Source organism: Larus michahellis, chromosome 9 (assembly GCF_964199755.1).
Source record: "Larus michahellis chromosome 9, bLarMic1.1, whole genome shotgun sequence".
NCBI lineage: Eukaryota > Metazoa > Chordata > Aves > Charadriiformes > Laridae > Larus > Larus michahellis.
The window spans coordinates 45,784,976-45,801,056 of NC_133904.1; the positions used below are offsets into that span (position 1 = coordinate 45,784,976).

Below are 16,081 nucleotides of genomic sequence, written 5' to 3' on the forward strand. Positions count from 1 at the left end.
CGGCAGCTGCCCATCAGTCACCGTTCATTTGAAACTTCAGTGCTGTGTTTGGGCTTCTTTAAAGGAAAATTCTAAGAAGAGGTGCCAACAGCAGTCAGACACTGGGGACAGGCAGCTGAAGCTTGTCACACCATCGCTTTCAGCATGACAGCACGCAGCTGGGGGAACCATGGGTATGAAGCTGTCCCTCTCCTGTCTCTGAGCTACCATAACACACAGCCACTGCGCAGGCCATAGCTGAGCTGCAGCACGTAACCACCGCCTAATGGTGCGGGTGACGCTTCATCAGATGAAGCCCCTGATACTATACCCACTAGCTGTCCCAGGGCCTTTGCCCACACGTTGCCCCTTAAGGCAGTACAACTGTTCCCTGTTTGTAAAGAAGGACCAACAGCCAAGTGCAGGGGCTGTTTGTGGGGGTTCGGATTACCGTGGTCCCTACTGTGTTGAAACCATTGCTGGGTGGCAAGGAATTTTACCCGCCTCTCCTCTCTGGTAAGGCCTTGGAAAGGAAAAAGGCCTAATCAGGCAGCTCTGCTTGTTTTTTTGGTTTGGTTTGTTTTTTTTCAATCACTACTTCATCTAACACAATCCAACTTCACCATAGCTTTCCTGAAATGGAACTGTTATAAAAGAGACGTGAACTGTTTTAAATGAAACAAGCTGCAGAAGTTTAGACAGGGCCCTTTTGAAGACAGCCTTCTACCACGGAAGCTCATAAATAAGCCTGTAGAAAAGCAGCACCGCAATGCTCGGGGAGAGAAGCCACTGGTGCAAAAATCCATCAGAGCCTCAGGCTCTACATGCATTTTAAAATACCTCTTGGTAACACAGTAAGGACATTCCAGCCATCGGCAGGGTTTTTTTCAAAAGCATTCAGATTTTACTAATTTTTACTAAGCAGCTTTGCAAGTAACACCTTCCTGGTGCTGGGACTTGCAAGTCCCACCCCACCAATAAGAGAGGATACACAAAACCAAGCAACAGATTACTTCCGAATATTTTAATATGGTCCATAAGAACAAATAGGATGGAACTTAGAACTGGATCACCTGGCCCTGTAAGAAGAGATAGAGCAAGTTTATTCACCACTGAACATTGCCACCCTTTCTCAGGCACTCACGGTACACAAACATACCTTTCTCTTCTTGTCTCCTCCCAGTTCAAAGTGCTTGCACCTCTTAATGGCCAGCATCCTCTTGGACCTGCAGTTGGGCTCCATGCACTCCAGCCTCAGCACAATCTTCTTTGTGGTCTTAGCCTGGGAGGGGAGTAGCAGAGCGTATCAATGAACAAAATTTCCACAAGCAGACAAACTGCTGCTCTCAGGAAAAGCTTTTATCTACACTCCTGAAGAGTCAGCAGCTTCTTCTCAAAGTGTAAAGAATAAGACTACCAACATAGTTCGGCTCCCTCCATTAAAAACAAGGCAGCACCTTAAGGACCAGTACAGGAATATAGTGGATCTGTACTTCACAATAAAGGACACTGGCAAAACCATTCAGTGGGGCAGGGATGATCCCCTGCAGAGATCGGCCTCGCTGGAATTAAGTCTGTGCCAGTGAACACACCAAGGAACAGGCACTTCTGGAGTGCGGGAGAACAGACTGACACTGCTCAGAAGTTCAGCAGAGAGCCAGGCAGAAGAAATGCCTGAAAGCAGCAGGACTGACAAACTTTTACCAGAAGAAGCAGCAACACAATGTGCTCAATGCAGACCCGCAGCTACTGAGAAGTCAGATGAAACCCAAAAGACTTGAGAGGGAAGAATCCAAAGCTGCAATGCAAGGCTACTGCAGCTGTAACCACCAGTTACAAGCCTCAGCCAATCATCCATATAATGCTCACTGGGAAGAAACCGAAATGGGGATGGCAACGTACAGGTGGAGAGTGCCAAACTGAGAAAGCAGCACAGCTGCTTTGTGTACCCTGCTTGCAGAAGCATTTTCTGCAAGGTCTCCCCACTTCCTGGCAGAAAGGCAACTTGAAAAACTGCTCATTTTTTTCTTCTTGCTGGAAGACTTCCTGAACGCCTCCAGCAGAATACCAGGGTTTTCCAGCAACAAGCCAAGTAGCTCTATAGCCTTAACTAAACAGTTCACACAAAAAAATCTAACAAATCAGCCCATCAGGTTTTGCTTCACTGCTGTAAATACCACAGCTTTTGTCTCCTCAACTCCTAGGCAGGAGATACATAGAGACACAGAGGGAAAACGTACTGCGAGGCTAAGTCCCAGGTACCCACACTGAAGAGGAAGGACAACAGCAGCAGGTTTCTGCAACTCATCTGTAACAGAATGCACTGCTGTCTTTCAGACTCTCAGCAAAGGCCTAACAGAGCATTTACTGCCGCAGCAATATGGATTTCCCTGGAGACAGTGGTCCGCAAGAAACCAATGTCGTGCTCTGTGGTACCCTCAGGAGTTGCACACGCTTCACTTCTATCGTACCCTTGTCAGTGAAGGCAGCCTCACTACGCAGAGAGCCTCACAAACCCAGCAACAAGTTTCAGTGATAAAATACTGACACTTCATAGGGAAAGCAAGCAGCAGGCTGCCTTTTCCTTCGCCGTGCTCCTCCCCTTTGGCAAGCAATGAGGAAAACACTCTTTTCATTAAAAGCATCACTTCCAGTAAAAATGCTCTGACAGCATCAAGGCTCCCTGCAAAACCTGCTCTGCAAACACATCCTACATCACTGCTGCAAAAAAAAAAGGAGCATCCACATGAGACAGGAGCAGCAGGGAAGATGAGATGTGGATCTTACACTCCCTGGACAGCGCTACCAGCACAGAGCTGCCATAACACACCTTGAGCACAGGACCACAAAGCTGCAGGAGGCTGAAGCGTCCCTCTTCAGCTAGGCATGTGGAATGCCAAGAAGGTTTCACGTCCTCCTTCCGGGAGCAGCACTCACCTTCTTACGGAAGATGGGCTTTGTCTGGCCTCCGTAGCCACTTTGCTTCCTGTCGTAGCGTCTTTTTCCTATGGGAGAAAATGGCTCTGTTCAGGCAACAACTCAAGACATGTTACAAGTCCAACTGGCAATCTCTCACCGAGCCCTAGCAGGCTTCAGCCTGCAGCTGCACAACGCATCGGAAGCAATCCCCCCATCTCCCACAGCTATATACTCAGCCCGCAGCCGTCCCGCATGACCACCCGGGCTCCACACAACTCCCCCCGGGCCGTGCCCCGGAGCGCACCCGTCCCTACCCTGGGCGTAGAGGGACTCCTTCCCCTTCTTGTACTGGGTGACTTTGTGCGGCTGGTGCTTGCCGCATTTCTTGCAGTAGGTCCGACGCGTTTTCGGGACGTTCACCTGGAGGGGCAGGGAGAAGTCAGTCAGCAGGAGCTGGAGAGACGCCCGGCTTCCCTTCCCTTCCCCTCGGGGAGGCCCGGCCCCACCATCCCGGCCCTACGGCCTCCCCCCGCGGCTTAGACGCCGGCCAAGCGCCCACCGAAGCGACCGGCGCCTCGGGTGGGCGGAGCGAGCCGCCACCGGGGCGGATGGCGGCAGATGGAGCCAGACCCACATCCCGCTGCCGCCAGCTCTCACCATCTTGTCGGGCGGCCCGAAGAGAAGGAGCGCCCCGGAAGCGGAAGCTGATGGAAGAGGGTAGGACCATAGAGATGAGGTGTGCAGCGCCCCCTAGCCGTGGGAGGAGTGCCGGGCGGCGGCTGCGGAATGGGGGCGCGGTGGGGGGGGCGCGGGGTTTGCGGGGTGGGGGCGCGGGCATGGGGGCGTCCGTGGGATGGGGGGGTTGGCAGGGGGTGACTGGGGCCGGGGGTCTGTGGGATGTGCAGAGTGTGGGACATGGGGACTGCCGGGCGTGGGAGGTGGGGAGCAGGGGCAGGAGGGCAGCAGGAACACGGCGCTGACCCCCGCCCGCCCCCCAGCCCCGGCCCTGCACCCCGGTTTGCACATCCCGGCCCTGCACCCCTGGCGCCACGTCCAGGCCCCGCGTCCCCTCCCTGGGGGGCAGCTCCTGGCAGCGGCCAGGGCCCTGGTGGCCCCATGGAGGTGGCCCGGCCTGTCTCCAGGAGGAAACACAGCTGCTGCTTTTGAGTCAGAAACCAAAAAAAGGGGAACCGAAAGGGTGGGGGTGGCCGGCCCCGTCCTTCCTCCCTGCGCGGCCGACGCCGCCGTGCCTGCCGCCTCCCCGCCGCCACAGCCACCCCGACCCGCTGGGCTGGGCCGCTCAGGCGGGCACGGGGCAGCAGGCGCAGCGGGACCCTGGCCGGCCGGAGCGGTGGCGGGAGGGCTCGGTGAGTGCGGCTGGGCGCGGGGGTCCGGGGGAGACGTGTCCCAGCACCACATGGCGCGGGGAGCACGAGGGCGGCGGCAGTGGTGGCCCCGTTAAGGCCGTTGGGGGAGAGCCGCCATGAGGCGCCTGCTTGCGGCCTCGCACCTCTGCTCCCCTCCTCGGCCTTGCCAGGGGTCATGGCGCCTGCTCGGGGGGCGGGAGAGCCATCCCGGGCAGTGGGCACATGCTGCCGAGTGCGGGTGAGCCCAGCTGGGGGGGCTCAGCTTCATCCCGCGGCCTGGATGGCTCTGAGCAGGCAGTGGCTGGCCGGCAGTGGGACAGCTGCCATGGGGCCATAGTGCCATGGGGTGCCGCACAGCAGGGCGGTGGGGGGTGTGTGGGTGCTGGGGAATGCGGGGGTGTGCTGCAGCAGGGGTCAGGGTGGTGCATGGGTGCCAGGGACCCCAGGGGTGCTGCAGAGCAGGGGGTCAGGGTGCTGACAGTGCCTTTACCCACTTCTTGTTTGCGCTTTTTGCAGCGGGCGCTGCTGGGGTGCAGCCCTGGGTTTGTTCCTGAGTGTCCCGTGTGGTACATTCCCTCCGCTGTCCTTTTTTGGCACCCTCCAGGCTGCACCTGAAACACGGGGGCTGTGAAGTTTGTCATTCCCAGACCCCCTGTCGCCCTTCCCGCTTGCCCAGAGCATGCCAGCTCCCCTGCCAGCCCCCCATCAACCAGTGGTGGCAGGCAGGCTCGGCTCCTTAGCAGGACACGGGCAGGGGCCAGGGAGCCTGCCTGCAGGGCGGTGGCCCAGGGACCACCGTGGGGCACCGTGTCTGATGTGTTGGGTCCCGTGGTTGTGTCAGAGCACATTTGGCCAAGGTGTGACAGTGACAGGAAGTCACATTAGCCGGGGGGGACGACACACAGGACATGCATCCACCCACCTACTCGCCACCTCTGTTGTCACAGCACAGCAGCGATGGCTGGCTGCGAGGGTGAGTCGCACGGGGCACCCGCTTACCCCAGGCAGGGACAGAGCGGGACCGGTGGCAGTGCCAGGGAGAGGGAGGCTGCGCCATGCTGGCAACAAGGAGGCAGTGCTGGGGACAGGGTGGCTGTGCTGTGCTGGGGCAGAACAGCCCTCTGAGATACTCATCATTCTTCATTCTTTCCTCACTGGCGGCACTGTCCCAGAGGAGACAGCGAGGACGTGTCCCATCTGCCCGGCACTGCTGTCAGTGACACAGCTGCTGAGACTCAAGGTAAAGCTTCTGGGGACACAGCACTGCAGTCGGGCTGGGCTGGAGCCCCTGGGCCTGTGCCGAGAGCGCAATGGGAGCCCTCCTGCTCTTGGGACACAGGAACAGCAGCCATATTTTATAGCTACGGAAACTGAGACACTGGGCTACAGGGGGATGCTGGGGTTGTTCTGGGCTCGCCCACCCCCCCGCCAGCAGTCTGGGGTCAGTGGCCACCCCAGCCACCTGCCCTGTTCCCAGCAGGGACCCCAGCTCCCTCTTCCCCAGGCCTGGATCAGCCAGTGAAGGCTGCTTTTTTTTCTAAAACACTCTGACGACTCATTTTTTAAGGTTGTTTGTTGTTTTTTTTTTAACCACTCAAACAAGCCATAAAGGCCTGAGCCATGAGGGCCACAAGGGGAGGGAAGGGGAGAAGGGAACCTTGCTTGTCCTCAGCCTCTGTGGCTATAGCCACTGTGTGGGGCAGGATCAAGATTGCAGCATCAGGATCTGGGCATTGACAGCAGACAGGGGGATGCCCCTGCTCCTGCCACCAGGACGGGGCATGCCCTGGAGAGAGGCACAGCGGGTGGGACCAGCTCCTGGCATCTTTAGTCCCCACCTGGTACCTGTTGCAAGTGAGCCAATGGCTGTCTCCTGCATGGGGGGAGAGGATGGGCTACCCAGCCAGAGGATGGGCTCAACTCCTGACTCTGGCCCACCTCTGAGCCTCCCCCGGAGGAGATGGGCTGCAGGCAGCAGGGGAGGAAAACAGCTTCTCCTAGGTTGCCCTCCAAAGCTGTGTTTGTAGGAGAAAAAAAGGGAACAATGTGGAGGTGGAGCACGGCATGTAGGTGGTCAGGGCAGGAGACATGGAGGAGGACTCCAAGGGATCACAGTTCAGCAGTGGCTCCATGTAGCTTATCAGCTCCCGGTTGGGTCCAGGCTGGAGTCAGGTGTTGGTTACAGCCCTCAGAGGAGAAGCTCACAGCTCCTGCTGCACAGCTCTACAGGGTGCTGGGACTGTCTGGGTGTTGCAGTGCCTGGGAGCAGCATGGAGGGGCACAGGGCGAGATGGACGGGCTGCTCCAAGACATGGGCCAGGGCGGATTTCCAGTGCCCATGAAGGCAGGGCAGCAGTGGTATGCAGGGCTCTCATCCGAGCCCTTTCCTGCCAGTCCCTGGAGAGGCTCAGGAGAGCTTCACTGAGCGGGGCTGGGGACATTTAACACCTCTGGTTGCTGGCTGGAGGCAGCCCTTCGAGCTGGCCTCAGTGAGCACCGCTCACAGGGCAGGAAAGGGGGCTGAGCACCATCCCTGCACTCCTGCAGGCTCCACGGATGCAGAGGGGAAGGATGACTTTAGGGCTGCTCCGTGCTATGGGCAGCACGTAACTGCGCCCATGTTTGAGGCCAGGACATAACCACACATTTTTAGGCACTGTCCTCCCGCAGCCACCCCTTGCCCACTGCCAAGTCAGCACATCCCTGGCACGAAGCGCCTGCGGTGCAGCAGGAGGAAACAGCCCACATAAACACACACGCACGATGTTGGAGGGGAGGAGGGAGCCTGCTGGGTGTCACTGCTCAGGCTCTGCGCTCCTCCCCGGGGCGATGCTTCTCACAGCCTCCACTGCACCCTCCCTCTCCAGCGGTTTGTGTCCGTCTGCACACCCCAGGGGCCCCTCCACCATCCAGCGAGAGCTGAAGCCGGCTGGGTTGTGGCTTGGTCTGCAGCCTGGCATCGGAGAGGGGACAGCCTGCAGCCTCAGTGGACATCGTAAATACTCCACAAGGACCTGCCTGCACGCTTCTGCAGCTGATTCACCGTGTGGGGGTCCCACCACCCCCTGGCTGCCCCTCAGGCAGGGGGGAGCGTGTACCTGAGCGAGGTCCAGCGGTGGGCAGGTTTTCGGCTCAGCAAGCTCCCTTTCACTGTTGTCCTGCCTATAGCAACCCGGCGAGCACATCGCGGAGGAGGCCGGGGTGGCCGACATGGCCAGCGTCATCCTGGAGAGCATCTTCTTGAAGCGCTCACAGCAGAAGAAGAAAACATCTCCCCTCAACTTCAAGAAGCGCCTGTTCCTGTTGACAGAGAGCAAGCTGTCCTACTATGAGTATGACTTTGAGCGGGGGGTGAGTCGTCGGCCCTAGGGCCACAGGGGCTATGCCACGGCAGTGCCAATGGGTCACAAGTTGTCCCTCGCCAGCACCCAGCCCAAAGGGTGGTGAGGCAGAGATGGTCGTTTGCTTGAATATCTCTGGGTCTCACCCTTGGCGATCATTTGAACCAACCCTGTCTCTTGCAGCGCCGGGGCAGCAAGAAGGGCTCAGTGGACATTGAGAAGATCACCTGTGTGGAGACGGTGATGCCTGAAAACAACCCTCCTCCTGAACGGCAGGTCCCGGTGAGGAAGGCCCTGGGGTACCCGCTTGTGTCCCCCTGTCCCCTCACTGGGGAAGCAGTGAGAGTTACCCTGCCCTGGGGTGGTGCGAATGGGGGACAGTCCCGCTTGGCATGGGGGCTCTGCACCCACAGCCTGTACCATACCAGGGGTCTGCCTTGATGCAGGGCACAGGGAGCAGGGGGACACCAAAGGCTATGGGTCCCAGGGGAGGTGCCAGCAGCTGAGCAACAGGATGCCAGCATCTGTCTCTGCCTCTTTCTTCCAGAGGAAAGGAGAGGAATACAACAACATGGAGCAGATCTCCATCATCGAACGGTTCCCCTACCCCTTCCAGGTGAGTTCTCACTGCACCTCCTTTGCTGGTCCGCTCTGCCTGGCTGCACAGTGCTGGGGGGAGGACCCCAGAGGGACCTGGGGCTAAACACGACATTGCTGCCCCAGTGCCAGGTGTCACTCAGCCGTTTGGGGACGCCCTGCTGCTCTCTGTGCTGAGTGGAGCAGGCAAGTGAGCCTCTGCAAGCCCCGAGGAATTGGACGGCCCTATTTAAGGGGGCTGCTTAGATGGAAACCTACTTCTGAGCTCTGTCCTGCCCCATTCAGTCCCCTGGATGATGCTGGAAGGATGCTGGCTGCTGGCTGCCCACTCAGCCCCCAACCCAGCTGCCTGTCCCTGCTGGCACCCAGCGTGGCCCCCAACACACTGAAAGTCAGAGAAGGAAGTGGAAAGTCTCGGGGGAGGGGGCTTATTTATAACCTCTCCGTCATGGTCCCGCGAGCACCGTGTGGGGCCAGCACACAGCAGCACGGCTTGTACTCTGCACGGGCTGCTCTGGGTGGCCACAAGCCTCAGCTCCCCCCATCCTTCCCGGGAGACACCCAGGCTGGAGCACTGAGGCATGTGGTCCTGCAGGTGGTATATGATGAAGGGCCCCTCTACGTCTTCTCCCCGACGGAGGAATTGCGCAAACGCTGGATCCATCAACTGAAGAGCGGTGAGTTTGGGGACTCTGTGGCTCCCTCAGAAAGCAAACACAAGCAATTGGCTGTGCATGTGTCACGACCCAGAACGCTGGGTTTCCGGGGGCTCGCTATCTTGTGGTTATGTTATCCTACGTCTACGGAAGAGCGAGTGCTGATTAGAAACTTCTCCCATGACAAGCGCATTCATAAGGCCATGCCCCGACATGCATGCTCCCTAACATCCCTGAGCTGACACCAGCCGCTCCTGCTCGGAGGAGGTGGACACTCACCTCTGTCACCCTCTGACTTCTGCAGCACCGCAGCCATCTCGGCTGAGACTTCTTGCCCTCTCACAAGCCTGCTCCAAATTAGCTCAAGCAGGCTCAGAAGTTAGTGAGGGCAAGAGGAAATAGCAGATGTGACCACACAGCTGTAGTGGCATGCAAGACAAGGGTAGAGCACCCAGTGTTTCAGGAAACACGGACAAAAAGCCTATTGGAAGCCAGGGAGCGTCTCTCCCCAATCCACCCCGAGCCTCGCTAACGCTCAGCTGCATGGGTGAGCTGAGAGCGTGTTGCAGCAGCACTGTGCAGAGGGGCTCGGGTGCTTGCTGTCGGCCGAAATCAGCTGGAGCTGCCCGTATGTGTCTCTTGGTGCATGTATGTCTTTCTGTGGCTTTGTGCTGGTGGGGCGAGATTAGCAGCTCAAATTGACACAGGGAAGTTTGCCCAAGCAAGGCGGAAGCAGAGCAGAGAAGATAACGGGGAAGTTGGTTATTTCACGAGAGCCCTGCTGCTCTGCCCCGGCAGGCAGCCAGCCCTCTCCCCACTTCCCTGCTGCGGGAGGGGGGTTGCTGTGGGAGCTGAAGCCAGTGTAAAATCCACAGGAGAAAAGAGGAGAGAAAATGCTGGCCTTTTGCTGCTGGGATGTCCTCATCCTGCTCCACCCAGAGAAGGGGCTCTCTGCACCCCGCGAAGTTGTTGTGGGCCAGCACCGCGCTGCGGTGGTATTTAGGCACATCCAGTTGTCTCTTTAGGTTGGGGAGAAGAATGAGGAAGCCGGTCAGTGCCTGCCTGGCAAGGGAGCGGTCTCCCAGCAAGGAAGGTCTCTGAGCAGCCTGGGAGATGCTAGACCTTTGGGTTGGCAGGAGGGCTGGTCACAGCAGGACCTGTCCCTCCAAGCCCACGTCTGTGTCCATTTGCAGAGCTGCTGAAGACCTTTTAAACAAATCTGAAAGGCCGGGCCTTCCTCAACTTTGGGATTTCGTGGCATAGGGTTGGTGTAGCCCCATCACCGAAACACAAGCAATGAGTTGAGGGAAACCCGAACAGCAGAGCCACATGCAACTGTGTATCAGTAGCACAGCAGAGGGTGAAATGATTTAATGGGGCTGATCATCTGCGTTCAGGGAGCAGAGAGCTCTCTGCAGCAGGCTGGGGGCACAGCCCTGCGTCACACACATCTCCCCTCCTCTGCCACAGTGATCCGGTACAACAGCGACCTGGTACAGAAGTACCACCCCTGCTTCTGGATCGACGGCCAGTACCTGTGCTGCTCCCAGACAGCCAAGAATGCCATGGGCTGCCAGATCCTGGAGAGCAGGAACGGCAGTAAGACACTTGGCACCCTCCCCGGCCCCAGCCCCAGCCCCAGACCCTGGGGACCACCACAGCATGATGCCGGGGATCTCTTCTCACCTTAGTCCCTTTTCTGTTCTGAAGGTTTAAAAGTTGGACGGTCACATCGCAAGACAAAGAAGCCTCTTCCCCCCACTCCTGAGGAGGACCAGGTAGGAGCCAGCGTCGGCATGATCCAAGGTGTTCCCTAAGGAAAGGTCTACCTGGGAAAAGCCAACACTTCCAATGACTGACAAGGCATTGCTCAGAGATGTATAGGCCAGGGCTGTGCTCTGGAGAGGGATGTCAAGGTGGTGCTCTAAGGCAGAAGGAGCTTGAACCAGGGGATGGAACCCAAAGGCCCGGAGGAAAGGCAAATGATCTCACCCCTAAGGGTCCACAGCAGGAGCTGGGAGGATAGAGGAGTCCTGATATAGGATGGAGGAGTCACGTGTTAAGCCAAAAGGTAGAGATAAAACACTTATCTTTTGTGAGAACGGGTCTCCAAGGAAGAAATGTTGCAATAAAAAGCGTTGGGGGGGAATAGTCTCCTGGTGGAAATACATGTGGGAGCTGAGATGAATGCTGTGCTGACCTGGCCTGAGCCCACTGCCCTGCCAGGCCTGGGGAGGGTATCGCCTGGGAAACAGTGTGTCTGCCAGCCTCACCGTGTCCCACGCTCTCCCTCACTCTGGGGAAGATGGTGATGAAGCCCCTGCCCCCCGAGCCAGCCCCCAGCACAGCAGGTGAGATGAAGAAGGTGGTGGCCCTCTACAACTACCTGCCGATGAACGCGCAGGACCTGCAGCTGCAGAAGGGCGAGGAATACTTCATCCTGGAGGAAAGCCACCTGCCCTGGTGGAAAGCCCGTGACAAGAATGGGTAAGAGCTCCCACTACCCACGCCGCTTGCTCCGCAACGGTTCCTTCTCCTGGTGCCAAGGCACTGGTGGGCAAACATACTTCTTCAGAGTCACAGGGGTTAGGACAGGGCTGCCTGCCCACAGGCTCCCGTGTGGGATGGCACATGAGGAGGGTGAGGGAGACTGAAGCAGGCTGTGATATCAGCCCTCACCAAGCATGAACCCAAATGGGTTTGCGCCAAGGTTTTTGAGCCTGTTTCTACTCAGCCTTCTGGGACAGGAGCCTGCTTTCCCCTTGGCCTTCTCCATCAGTGTGTGACCAGCCCCTTTTCTCCTGCAGGAGGGAAGGATACATCCCCAGCAACTATGTCACTGAAACCAGAAATTCCTTGGAGATCTTTGAGTGAGTAAGAGAAGGTGCAGGGATGTGGCAAGTTGTGCTTGGTCAGAGACTTTTGACATTCAGTTCTGTTAACCTATGCAGCCTGCAAGCCCAGCCTGGCTGGGTCCCTCTCCCTCTTGCACACCCTTCAAGAGCCTCTGGCCCTCTGACAGCCATCCATGCCCTGCTCTTTGCACTGCCTATGCTGTCTGGGCCAGGGTCAAACCAGGCTGGGGGTAGCGGTGGCTGCGGTGATCTCACTGACAGCTGTGTCCCTGTTCCAGGTGGTACTCAAAGAATATCACTCGGAGTCAAGCAGAGCAACTGCTGAAACAGGAGGTAAGTGTTGACTCCCAAGGCTGGGTCCTTTCTACACACCAGCCCTCCGTGGGCTGCTGTCACGTTGTGTCCAGCATGGGACCAACCCGGGCTTGCAATGGGAGGGGAGTATCACCCCAACAGCCCCAGGAACTATCTCTGCTCCTGTGTGATCTCCTCCTGGCTGGCACTTCAGGAGGTGGTCTCCAGACAGGGACTGGAAACAGGACTCCTCTGACTTATCACACCCTCTCCAGCCATGCTGTGATCTTCACTCACTTTAAGTCTTGTCTGTTGCAGTCATACCTCCCCACAACCACCCTGTCCCCTCTCCCCTTTCTGTTTTAGGGTAAGGAAGGGGGCTTCATTGTCCGAGACTCCACCAGCAAGACAGGGAAATACACTGTCTCCGTCTATGCCAAGTCCTCTGTGTAAGTGGATCTAAGAACAGCTTGTTCCTACCTCAGAGGGCCCCCCCCAGGCACCCCTCAGCATCTGCCTGTCCTTCCCATGCCGCTGACCCCATGTACTGTCTCTCCAGAGACCCCCAAGGCACGATCCGCCATTACGTTGTATGCTGCACCCCCCAGAATCAGTATTACCTGGCAGAAAAGCACCTGTTCAACACCATCCCGGAGCTCATCACGTACCATCAGCACAACTCTGGCGGTCAGTGTTTGGGGGACAGAGTGAGGCCAGCAGTGTTTTTACTGACACAACAGTATCCTCGCCTTCCTGCGCTGAAGGCAGGAAGTTTGTGTTCCCTGCTGGAACGTGGCAGGTAAGCGTGGTGTGGCAATCTACCCTTTTGCGTTTCAGGGCTCATATCCAGACTGAAGTACCCTGTGTCTCCACACCAGAAAAGTGCTCCTTCCACAGCTGGCCTTGGCTACGGTAAGCTGGCCTGGGCTACCTCACAGTTCCCTGGTTGCAGGAGCTGGGAACCTGGCTGTCCCATGGCAGCAGGGCTCACAGCCTTCCCAGGAATCGCTTCCCAACACTTACTGGCCCTCTGGTGACAGGTACTGATCAAGAGACACCACAAGCTACTTTGCTCCCCATTCTGTGAGGAACAAGTCTCAGATTTCATGCATTTTTGGGGATGGTTTTTCAGGCAGCACATGCTCGTGAGCTCTTCTTGGGCTTGCTAGATTAGATGACTGGGAGCACCCTGCAGGGATGTCACCTGCACTCATGTTACGCTCATGCTCTCTGTCCTAGGGTCGTGGGAGATTGACCCGAAGGATCTGACCTTTCTGAAGGAACTGGGGACGGGGCAGTTTGGCGTGGTGAAGTATGGGAAATGGAGAGGCCAGTACAACGTTGCTATCAAGATGATCAGGGAGGGCTCCATGTCAGAGGATGAGTTTATCGACGAAGCCAAATTCATGATGTAAGTGGTAAGCAGCCTGCAGGCCAGTGCTGGATATGCCTTGCCAGAATGGCTGCTCTCCTGGGTGATGCAGAGGGACAATCAGGCAGCGTCACGAGAACGTACTGCCTTTGTGCTGATTCCCCAGTGAGCTTTTCCACCATCAGCTGGCCCGGGAACAACTTTCCTTCCCAAACTCTCTTCATTCACAGATGCTTCTTTTGCTGCTTGGCCTTCTAGATGCTCAGAATTGCCCTTCTTGTCCCCAACACAGGAACCTATCACATGAGAAGCTGGTGCAGCTCTATGGGGTCTGCACCAAGCAGCGTCCCATCTTCATCATCACCGAGTACATGGCCAACGGCTGTCTCCTGAACTTCCTGAGGGAAACTCGGCAGCGGTTCCAGCCTGCCGAGCTGCTGGAGATGTGCAAGGATGTCTGTGAAGCTATGGAGTACCTAGAATCCAAGCAATTCCTACACCGAGACCTGGTACGGCTGTGGCTGAAGGACACATCTCCAGCTCAGCGACAGCCACAGCATGTCCTAGACAGGGTCCAGCTAGTTCATCAACATGAAGAGAGGCAGCTCCGTAGCCTTCTGTGCAGAGCACCCCTCTAAGCTTCCCTGCGCACCTGGGCATGGGCGGGATGCTCTGAAGTCACTGCTTTGCAGCAAGTTAGCAGAGATAACAGAAAGGGCAGGACTAAGTAGCTTTCCAGGGACAGGAAGCACATTTGTGGCTAGAGCAGGGTTTGTGTTAAGCAGCACAGGCAGCATCATGGCTCAGACATGAAAAGAGACCTCTCGACCCCTGTGAAAATCCGAGCCTGCAGTCTGTCAGGCCTTGGGCTGGCATTGCCAGCTTTCAGTCCTGCTTGGTGCTGTACCTGATCTCCTCTGCTGCTGCTTTGCTCAGGCAAAATCCTGCCAGGGAAGTCGCCCCTCCATAGATAAACAGGATGCCTGGAGACCTCTCTTGCTATCTTTGCTGAGGACTTTGTAGCTTGCCCCAGTCCAGGTGAACCTGCAGGACAAACTGAGGCAAAGTGTTAAGTGTGTGGGTGCAGGATGAAGTTCCAGATGGTACAGGGGGATGGGAGAGGCAGGAGCAGGTAGGAGTGACTGCCTCCATCTCTCCATCCACAGGCTGCTCGCAACTGTTTGGTGAATGACCAAGGAATTGTGAAAGTATCAGATTTTGGCCTTTCCAGGTCTGGTAGATACATCTGTGTCACTCTCTTGTCTCAGTCTCCCATCTCCTCCTTCAGTCTCTTTTGCACTTTAGTCTTTCTCCCCACCATCCTCCAGCCCTGCTTTTCCTCCGTCGTCTTCTATCTTTCGGCTTCATCTATCTGGCTCAACCTTCTGCCTCTCCACTTTCCACCACCTCTTTCTTACTTCCCCCGTCCCTTTTCCCCCTCTCTTTGCTTCTTCTTTCCCCCACCTCTGGTCTCCTGGCTGCAGCTCTCTCTCCACATCCCCTTTTTGCTGTGCTTCTGTGTCACTTTATCCCTTCCCCAGTTTTAACTAACATAGACCTGTTTGCAAAGGGACATTTCTGCCTGTCGCAGAGTGCAACCTCTTGTCACTCTGAGAGCTGTCAGTTCCTTTTGGGTTTGGTCAGTTGCATGGAGGAGTAAAGTGTGCAATCCAAGACAGGCACCCTGACCCATTTATCTGCTGCAGGTACGTTCTAGATGATGAGTATACAAGCTCCATGGGGTCAAAGTTTCCAGTGCGGTGGTCTCCCCCTGAAGTGCTTCTGTACAGCAAGTTCAGCAGCAAGTCTGACGTCTGGGCTTTTGGTAAGAGCACGGCACTAATGTCTCAGACGTCGGGAGGAGAGGGTGGCCCAACAACGGTGAGCTCTGCAAACCAGCTCCAGGCACAGGCGCTGCCGTGCCATGACCTGTCCCTGCCCTTTCCTGTAACAGGTGTTCTGATGTGGGAGGTTTTCTCTCTGGGGAAGATGCCTTACGAGAGGTTTAATAACAGCGAGACAACAGAGCACGTCATCCAAGGCCTGCGTCTCTACCGGCCGCAGCAGGCCTCGGAGCGGGTCTACGCCATCATGTACAGCTGCTGGCATGAGGTAAGCTGCTCTCGTCCTCAGTGATCACCCCCAGCTGCCCTGGAGGGGGCTGGCGAGGCTCTGCGGCTCCCCAGGGAGCAGTGGGGCAGCCGGCAGGCTCCAGCAGGCCTCCCGGTTCTCTCACGGCAGAAGGCCGAGGAGCGTCCCACCTTCACCGCGCTGCTGGGCAGCATCCGGGACATCACGGACGAGGAGCCCTGACCCCGGGCTGGGCCGGCCCGGCCCGCCGACCCCCGCCCGCTGCTGCTGGCTGGTACTACTGGGCTGGCGTTGCCCCACCGCCCACCGGGACGGACCTGCGCACTGGACGGTACCTCAGCACCTCACGGACACGGCAATGGCCACTCTCCGGACTGACAGTGGCCTGAGGGGCCCTCACGGCCGCCACCGCAGCCCCTGTCACCCGCAGGGCCCCTCACAGCCAAGGACAGAAGCGGGGGGGGAGGGCCCGGTGCCGGCCGGGCCCCGGTGCAGGCGGCGGCGGGCCGGGCCTGTGCTCAATAAACGGTTCCCAAGGCCGACGGCTCTCCGGCTGCCGCCGCGCACCGGCACCGCCCCGCCGCCAGGGGGCGATCGGGGGGAGCGGGCG

At 57.6% G+C, this 16,081-nt stretch overlaps 2 protein-coding genes across 5 annotated transcripts; one reads left to right on the forward strand and one right to left on the reverse strand.

Annotated features, from left to right (window-relative positions):
* Window positions 1-988: 988 nt before the first annotated feature.
* RPL36A (ribosomal protein L36a) lies at window positions 989-3,609 on the reverse strand. The gene is made up of 5 exons (XM_074600496.1): window positions 3,556-3,609; window positions 3,213-3,318; window positions 2,917-2,984; window positions 1,139-1,261; window positions 989-1,058 (listed from the first exon to the last, which is right to left on the reverse strand). Exons 1-5 carry the CDS (start codon window positions 3,556-3,558, stop codon window positions 1,038-1,040), a joined length of 321 nt encoding a protein of 106 aa, XP_074456597.1. The 5' UTR covers window positions 3,559-3,609; the 3' UTR covers window positions 989-1,037.
* On the forward strand, window positions 3,313-16,049 carry BTK (Bruton tyrosine kinase). 4 transcript variants are annotated; one of them, XM_074600490.1, is made up of 20 exons: window positions 3,313-3,615; window positions 5,438-5,505; window positions 7,434-7,616; window positions 7,790-7,888; window positions 8,154-8,222; window positions 8,799-8,880; window positions 10,330-10,458; window positions 10,570-10,637; window positions 11,165-11,346; window positions 11,667-11,729; window positions 11,993-12,047; window positions 12,375-12,457; window positions 12,568-12,695; window positions 12,846-12,920; window positions 13,248-13,419; window positions 13,673-13,889; window positions 14,547-14,611; window positions 15,087-15,205; window positions 15,335-15,492; window positions 15,622-16,049. In XM_074600490.1, the coding sequence occupies exons 1-20, from the start codon at window positions 3,507-3,509 to the stop codon at window positions 15,691-15,693; spliced, it is 2,196 nt and encodes a 731-aa protein (XP_074456591.1). In that variant the 5' UTR covers window positions 3,313-3,506; the 3' UTR covers window positions 15,694-16,049. The 4 variants fall into 4 exon arrangements, with proteins under 4 accessions (XP_074456591.1, XP_074456594.1, XP_074456593.1 ...); XM_074600493.1 differs by having other exon boundaries at window positions 3,573-3,615; window positions 7,133-7,616; XM_074600492.1 differs by lacking the exon at window positions 3,313-3,615 and adding an exon at window positions 3,616-3,634.
* Window positions 16,050-16,081: the final 32 nt, after the last annotated feature.

What these genes read in the sequence shown, in the direction of transcription:
- BTK (XM_074600490.1), top strand. Translation starts at nt 3,507, where the DNA reads ATGGCGGCAGATGGAGCCAGACCCACATCCCGCTGCCGCCAGCTCTCA. An exon ending in AGTATGACTTTGAGCGGGGG is followed by an intron (nt 7,617 to 7,789) that starts GTGAGTCGTCGG and finishes TGTCTCTTGCAG; the next exon opens with CGCCGGGGCAGCAAGAAGGG. An exon ending in GATCCATCAACTGAAGAGCG is followed by an intron (nt 8,881 to 10,329) that starts GTGAGTTTGGGG and finishes CCTCTGCCACAG; the next exon opens with TGATCCGGTACAACAGCGAC.
- RPL36A (XM_074600496.1), bottom strand. An exon ending in GGAGTCCCTCTACGCCCAGG is followed by an intron (nt 2,985 to 3,212) that starts GTAGGGACGGGT and finishes TTTCTCCCATAG; the next exon opens with GAAAAAGACGCTACGACAGG. An exon ending in GAGGAGACAAGAAGAGAAAG is followed by an intron (nt 1,059 to 1,138) that starts GTATGTTTGTGT and finishes CTCTTCTTACAG; the next exon opens with GGCCAGGTGATCCAGTTCTA.